Source organism: Mus pahari, chromosome 19 (genome assembly GCF_900095145.1).
Source record: "Mus pahari chromosome 19, PAHARI_EIJ_v1.1, whole genome shotgun sequence".
Lineage (NCBI taxonomy): Eukaryota > Metazoa > Chordata > Mammalia > Rodentia > Muridae > Mus > Mus pahari.
In genome coordinates, this window is record NC_034608.1 from 84,835,469 (window position 1) to 84,842,808 (window position 7,340).

Genomic DNA, 7,340 nt, shown 5'->3' on the forward strand with positions numbered 1-7,340 from the left:
CCTCCTCCTCCTCCATTATGTGTAGGTGTGTGTCTCCAAGCATGGGGTTGTGCACTTGTGCACAGGGGCTGGCGGTACAGTGGTTGTGAGCTGCCTGGTGCAGGGATGGAGAGCCCAGCCCAGGTGCTGGGGGAGCCCCAGGTGCTCTTAACCCTGAGCCATTGCTTCAGCCCTTGTTTTGTGGTTTTTAGACAGAGTCTCATACTGTAGCTCCGGCTGCTTGTGAAAGTGTGGCAATCCCTCTGCCTCAGCCTCCCATCCGCATTTCAAAACAGATTTCTTTTCAACTGTGTATGTCACATGTGTATCTGTGTGTGGTTTGTGCCTTTCCTAAGTGAAAGTTGCCAGTTATGGATGGTTGTGGGCTGCCCAACATGGTGGGTCGGGGGTGGGGCCATCTGCAAGAACAGCAAGCACTTTTAACCAACCACTGAGCCATCTCTTTAGCTGTCTACACTTTTTAAACTTTACTTTGATCTATTCTCCCTGTTGTATGTGTAACGTTTAAGTGCCTGTCTGGCACTCGTGTAGACTCAGGTTCTAAGGTCGGTTTTCTCTTTCCACCTTTAGTAGGCCTCAGGCATCGAACTCCGGCCACAGGCTTTTAGGCACAGTCTTGGAACCCACTTTGTAAACCAGGCTAGCCTGAACTCACAGAGCTTCATCCATCTGCCTCGGCCTTCTGAGAGCAGGGATCTAAAGCATGCTCCACTATTGATGTTTTGTAGTGTGGCAGCCTGGTGTTCAGGAGAGGGAGCCTTAGGCCCATGAGGTACCAGCTAAACCACCAGTTAGTATAAAATGAGGCGTGGAAAAGGGGTAAGAAGGGAGTGGGGGCAGAGAAAGACAAGGAGAGAAGAGAGAAAGAAGGGAAGGAGAGAGCGTGGGGAGGGAGGTGGGGAGGGGAGTGGGAGAGAGAGGCATGCCAGTACCTGGCTGTTGGCTGTCGGGCGGAGCCTAGAAGAAATGCTTACAACTGTGCCTGATGTCTTGGGTTTTTTTTTGTTGTTGTTGTTTTGTTTTTGTTTTTAATTGATATGAATACACTGTAGCTTCTGACACACCAGAAGAGGTGGTGTGAGCTACTGCGTGGCTGCTGGGAGCTGAACTCAGGACCTCAGCCTGATGTACACCTTGGATCTGTCTTGACAACAGAGCCCCACACCCCATACCCCTCCTCCTGGCTTTTTGTAATCCAGCTTTCTCCTGTTCTTCCTGTTTTTGTGGCCTGGTCCCTTCTGAGAATACTGTTGGAGTAGTTTCTCTTCAGAAAAATGGCTGGGTCGCCAGAGAGTCAGCCCATAGGGGTGTCCTTGATTCTCGAGGTCCCTGGGGCTGGATCAGTTCCCTTCATCCCACGTTCCTAGAACTACGCTAGCTCTGGGGATACCCATGCACCCTGGTTCATCTTTCTATAGGGCTGTGCCTGCCCTAGCAATAACCCCCACCCGACCCTAGCTCTGTCCCTGCCTCCAGCTCTGGCCCCTGCCCTAACTCTGCCAATGTCCGGTGATCTATTTTCAAGACCAGATTCAGGTTCCTTGCATCATGCCCCTAGGTCAATCTTTGCTGACCTTTCTCCCCCACCCCCAGTCTGTTCCGGTACATACACCCGTCAGAGGAGGAACTTCGGGCACTGTCGGGGAAACTGAGACCCCGGGGCAGGAAGGAGCGGTAAGTGGACCCCACTTTGACTCCATGGGGCCCAGGCAGGGCTATGCCCTCCTGTCCAGGGACAGGCCTTATCCTGCCCAAGGGCTCCCGGCTGGGGAACAAGGCCTACCCTCGCACTCACAGCCCTGCTGGGCATGGTGGCAGCAGTTGGCATCTTGTTGTACTCCTGGCCATTTGCTCTGGGCCGGCCCTGTGTCTAGGCTGCCCTCACACCTGACATAGCTGAAGCTCTTTTCCAAGCCATCGCCGCCCAAGCTTTGTAGGAGGTCCGGAGATGGCTGGCTGTCGACCTCGGCTTTCACTGTCCCTGTGTGCTCAGGTGGGCAAATGGCCTTCATGACGAGAAGCCATTGTCAGTGCCTCGAGATGCCCATTTCCAGCTGCAGACCTGTCCCCTCACTGCTGTGGATGCCTTAGGTAACACCCAGCCCAGGCCTCAGTCCCCTCCCCAGCTGCTGGTGTCATTCTGCCCGGGGGGGTGGGGGGGATCTGGGTGCTGAGGCTCTTGTCTCTGCAGTCCTGCGCTTCTTTCTGGAATACCAGTGGTTCATCGACTTCGCAGTGTACTCCGTTGGTGTGTACCTCTTCACAGAGGCCTACTATTTTGTGCTGGACCCAGTCCAGGAGACCAACATCGCTGTGTTCTGGTGCCTGCTCACTCTGGCCTTCTCTCTGTATCCTTCTCTGGTACTCAGCATGTGGGTGAGTGGGACTCAGGCCCCAGCTTCCCTGCCCCTCTGACTTGCTGTCTGTGGGATCACCCACTGTGCCATAACCCTGTCCCAGAGTCAGAGGATCAGGCCTCCTGGCTCACCCCCATCACTACACTGCTACCGTACACACACAGTCTGGTCTTCTTGTGTCGGCTCTACTGGAAAACCAGGGCAGCTTCCTGGATTTCACTCACCTTTTTTTGTTTGTTTGTTTTTCCTTTTTTTTTCTTTTCTTTTTTTTTTTCTTTTTCGAGAGTGGGTTTCTCTGTGTAGTCCTGGCTGACCTGGAACTCACTCTGAAAACCAGGCTGACCCTAAACTCAGACATCCTCCTGCCTCTGCCTGCTGGGGTTAGAGCTGTACACCACCACATCTTTTTGCCCAAACCTTCTGGTATATACATTGCATCAAAAAGCATGTCACAAGACTAGCTTGGCGTTTGGAAAGACTGGCCCTTCTGCATTGAGAGCGGAGGCCCAGATATGGTGGGGACCCTAGTCTGAGAAAGCATAGACCCCTCAGGGGGGCACCTGGCTGCCAAGTGTTCTGAGTCTGGGGAAACATTTCATAGTTGAACCTTAACCAGGGGCTGCATCTTAGGAAAGCTTGGAGGTTAACTGATGGAGGCACTGTGTGTCTTTGGCTCTTAACTAGTAAAGCCACACACAGAGCTCTGTGCAGGTGAACTTGGCAGAGAAATGGTGGGTGTGCCTAAGCATGCAGGAGGAGGCCCCTGGATTCACACACAAGAGGTTGGGAAAGAAAACCTGTCTTCTGACTTAGCTTTCAAATGCTACATCTATTTGGGCTTTCACTGCCCCTCCTCCCCTAAGTGCTGCTGCCATAGTGATTTCTGATTGGCCAGAGGTCACTAGGCCACCTCCAACCAAACACCAGCACCCCCAGATCCACATCCCAGGTTTAAACTGCAGGCACTCAAGGCCAGTTCCTGCAGGGTTTCCTATGCCCTGGAGAGGGGGTCTGAAGAGGGCCCAGCCTGTCCCTGGCTTTCTTAACTCCATCCCCAGGAAGGTGTTCCTCATGGTGACCCGGCTGTACTTCAGTACCAAGGAGGGCGGTGAGCGCTCCGTGTGTCTCTCCTTTGCCTTCCTCTTCCTCCTCTTGGCCATGCTGGTGCAGGTGGTGCGGGAGGAGACCCTGGAGCTGGGCCTGGAGCCAGGTAGGTGTGCTTCTCTGAGACCCGGGTCTCTTTCTGTTTCTTTTTCTTTCTTTCTTTTTTCCCTGTTTGACTCACTCTGTGGCTCTGGCTGGTCTCAAACTCACAGAGATCCTCCTGCCTCTGCCTTCCAAGTACTGGGGCTAAGATTTATCTGTAATTACTGTTTTCAAAGATTTGTTTTTATTCCGTATGTATGGTGTTCTGCTGTCATGTGTCTGTGTACCAGGGTGGTACAGTATCTATAAAGGCCAGAAGAGGGCACTAGAGTTACAGTGGCTTGTGAGCCTTAGTGTGGGTGGGAATGTGGGGCCCGTGAAAGAGCAAGGTCTCCTCACCGCTGAGCCTTCTCTGTAGCCCTTGTTTTTGTTTGTTTGTTGCTTTTAAGATTTAGTTATTTTATGTATGTGAGTGCTGTATCTTCATGCATACCAGACAAGGGCACTGGATCCTGCAGATGGTTGTGAGCCACCATGTGGGTGCTAGGAACTGAACTCAAAACCTCTGGAAAAGCAGCCAGTGTTCTTAATCGTTGAGCTATCTCTCAAGCACCCCTGTCTTATTTTCAAGATTTATTTAAAATGTTTAGTGTTGGGGCTGGAGAGATGGCTCAGTAGTTAAGAGCACCAACTGCTCTTCCGAAGGTCCTGAGTTCAATTCCCAGCAACCACATGGTGGCTCACAACCATCCGTAATGAGATCTGACGTCCTTTTTTGGTGCATCTGAAGACAGCTACAGTGTATTTAGATATAATAATAAATTTTTTAAAAAAAATATTTTAAAAAACTTAAAAAAATGTTTAGTGTGTGTGTGTGTGTGTGTGTGTGTGTGTGTGTGTGCAGGTGCTATTGGAGACTAAAAGAGGGTGCTGGATACCCCAGAGCTAGAGTTACACATGGTTGTGAACAACCCTACCCAGGGCTAGGGAACCAAACTCGGGTCCTCTGGCGTCCAGTGCCTTATCCTTTGAGCTGCTTCCTCAGCCCTAGGCTCTGTCTCTTGGACAACCCTGCACAGTCCTAGCAGGGCTCTGTGCTTCAGAGACAGGCCCCGCGCAGCACGTGTGGAAGCCCTGGGTTGTATCCCAGCACAGGAGAATACAGGTACAACTAGAATAGGTTGTCTGGCCTGGGGCTTGGGCCAGTGTGACGGCCTCTGCAAGCATGAGGACTTCAGTTTGCACTCATGTAAAAAGTGGAAATTGGCTGCCCATGCCTGTAAACCGTGGCACTGGGGAGGCAGAGACAGGTGGATCTGCAAGCAGGAAGGCCAGTCGGCCTAGCTTTGGAAACCGTAGCAATGGATGCCACTTGATCCTCTCCTTTCCCAGGCCTAGCCAGCATGACCCAGCACCTGGAGCCTATTCTGAAGAAGCAGGACTGGGACTGGACGTGAGTCCTGCGGACTGGCCCTTGGGGGTGGGTGCAGGTAGGAGGAATATCTAAGACTAAACTCTGACCAGTTGTGGGTTTCCTGAGACCATCTCTCCTCTCCAGACTCCCTGTGGTCAAGCTGGCCGTCCGCCTTGGGCTGGCAGTGCTGGGCTCCCTGCTGGGCGCTTTCCTCATTTTCCCTGGCCTGAGGCTGGCCCAGACCCACCAGGATGCGCTGACCCTGTCTGCGGACCGACCACTGCTTCAGTTAGGCGGGTCTCCCGGGTGGGATGGGAGTTGGGCTAGAGGCTGGGGGTCAGCAACCTGATCCCACTGAGATGCTTGCCCCCAGGCTGCTCCTACACACCAGCTTCCTGTCACCCCTGTGCACCTTGTGGCTCTGGACAAAGCCTGTCGCCCGGGACTTCCTGTACCAGACACTCACAAGGAACATGACCTTCTCTGCGTGCGTTTTGCAGGGGCACAGAGGGACCTGGGGTGTCTGAGGCCACGGGCTGGGGAAGGAGGGCTCACCAGACTCCCTGCCTGCTTCGCTCTTGTTGCAGACCATCAGAAGGGACTTTCGACTCTCTGCGCCTCTGGGTGCTGGTGGCGCTGTGCCTATTGCGGCTGGCAGTGACCAGGCCACATCTGCAGGCCTACCTGTGCCTGGCCAAGGCTCGAGTGGAGCAGCTGCGCAAGGAGGCTGGCCGTATTGAGGCCCGCGAAATCCAGCAGCGGGTATACACCCTGGGTGGGATGGTCCCGGCGCTGAGGGCGCCTGGTCGCAGGATCTCTGCCCTGGGAAGACCACCCCCTCCACAGCCCCCACTCCCTCCCCCATCAGGTGGTCCGGGTCTACTGCTACGTGACCGTGGTGAGCCTGCAGTACCTGACGCCACTCATCCTCACTCTGCACTGCACACTGCTGCTCAAGACTTTGGGTGAGGGGCTGGGAAAGAGCGCAGGGCCAGAGGGTGGGGACGGGTTTGATAAGGGTGGGATCTTCACATAAAAGTGGGGGTGGGGGGTCTCTGTTCGAGGGCAAAGTTGGCAAGTAGAGGTGGGGACATGGCCTGGTAAGAGTGGAGCCAGCAGATAAAAGTGAGGGCAGGGTTTGGGAAAAGCTACAGTTAAAACCCATAGGCAGGGAGGTTGGAGGTAGGGCCCCTAAGGCCTGTGGGGTGTAACTTGGATGTAGGTGGGGTGTGAGAGCCTCTAGATTCCCACCATTATGTCTCCACCTCTAATTCCCTTCTTCACTCCTGCAGGCGGCTACTCTTGGGCCCTGAGCTCTCCTCCTCCCCCACTGGGCCCAGCCCAGCCCTCAGAAGCTTTGATCCCTGTAGACCCTGCCGGAGATGAGGCCCAGCAGACTGTGGCTCAGGTTGCAGGGATCCTGGGTGGCCTGCTCACGCCCCTCTTCCTCCGAGGCATGCTGGCTTACATCATCTGGTGGACAGCTGCCTGCCAGCTGCTCTCCAGCCTCTTCGGCCTCTATTTCCACCAGCACCTGACAGCCTCTTAGCAGGAAGGCATTAGGCTCTAGTGTCTGATTCCTGCCCACCAGGATTGGGACTGTCCCGTGTGTGTGCCTTGGTGCCCCTAGATGACCTAAGGGTTGCTCTGGGGACTCCCTACCATCTCTCTCACTTCAGTGCCTAGATCATAAACCCCTTGAAGCAGTCTCCTCTGGGCCATGGTCCCCAAGTGTGTGTGTGTGTGGGGGGGCACTTTTTACAGAAATAGCCCAGAGACTGGGGGGATGAGCAGGGGAGACCTGGATAGTGAGAGGGGCCTGGGGGAGTAGAAACCTGCCGATCAGAGATGACGAGGAGAGCTAGGGGTGGGACTCTGGCCCAGCATCCATACAGCCCTGGCACGTCAGTATCACCAGGAAGGAAAGATAAGAGTCTCCATGCCTGTCTCCCCAGCACACTTGGGAAGCTGAGGTAAGAGGGGTAGCCTAGATTAGTAACAAGACTATGTCTGTAGAACAAGAAAAAGAAGGGGGAAGAGAGGGGAGAGGTTGTCACCATCCTCCCAAGCTGTGAGGGTGACTTAGGGTCACCTCCACCTTCAAAGTTGTCCTTTTGTTATGACTTGGTGTGTGTACATATGTATTTATGAGATATGCAAGACCCTCCTACATATGTAAAATGTGTATTGAGAATAAAAAGGAGGCTTCTGCAATGCTGCCTTACCATGGTGCCAGTGTGGTCTGGCCCAGTCATGTTCAAGAGCCGCTGCTCAGAGCCTTGAGCCTCTGGGTCTCTGCCCAAGAGGACTTGGGAGTGTGACTGCCTATGTGCGTGTGACACACGTGACACTACGTATGATAAAACAGGTCCATTGTGAGAGCAGGGTCAGAGGACAACTTAGCATGCAGATCCTACCCGTCT

At 54.0% G+C, this 7,340-nt stretch overlaps 1 protein-coding gene across 1 annotated transcript in view; it reads left to right on the top strand.

The window, feature by feature from the left end:
* Window positions 1-6,927, top strand: part of Tmem161a (transmembrane protein 161A) — a 9,178-nt gene extending 2,251 nt beyond the window's left edge. Inside the window, exons 3-12 of the mRNA XM_021219267.2 lie at window positions 1,594-1,674; window positions 1,994-2,091; window positions 2,192-2,348; window positions 3,416-3,567; window positions 4,896-4,956; window positions 5,062-5,205; window positions 5,291-5,404; window positions 5,505-5,679; window positions 5,786-5,882; window positions 6,210-6,927. Of these exons, the coding sequence (XP_021074926.1) occupies window positions 1,594-1,674; window positions 1,994-2,091; window positions 2,192-2,348; window positions 3,416-3,567; window positions 4,896-4,956; window positions 5,062-5,205; window positions 5,291-5,404; window positions 5,505-5,679; window positions 5,786-5,882; window positions 6,210-6,466 (1,336 nt within the window). The 3' untranslated portion in view covers window positions 6,467-6,927. The remainder of the gene's footprint in view (window positions 1-1,593; window positions 1,675-1,993; window positions 2,092-2,191; window positions 2,349-3,415; window positions 3,568-4,895; window positions 4,957-5,061; window positions 5,206-5,290; window positions 5,405-5,504; window positions 5,680-5,785; window positions 5,883-6,209) is intronic.
* The last annotated feature ends 413 nt before the right edge of the window (window positions 6,928-7,340 follow it).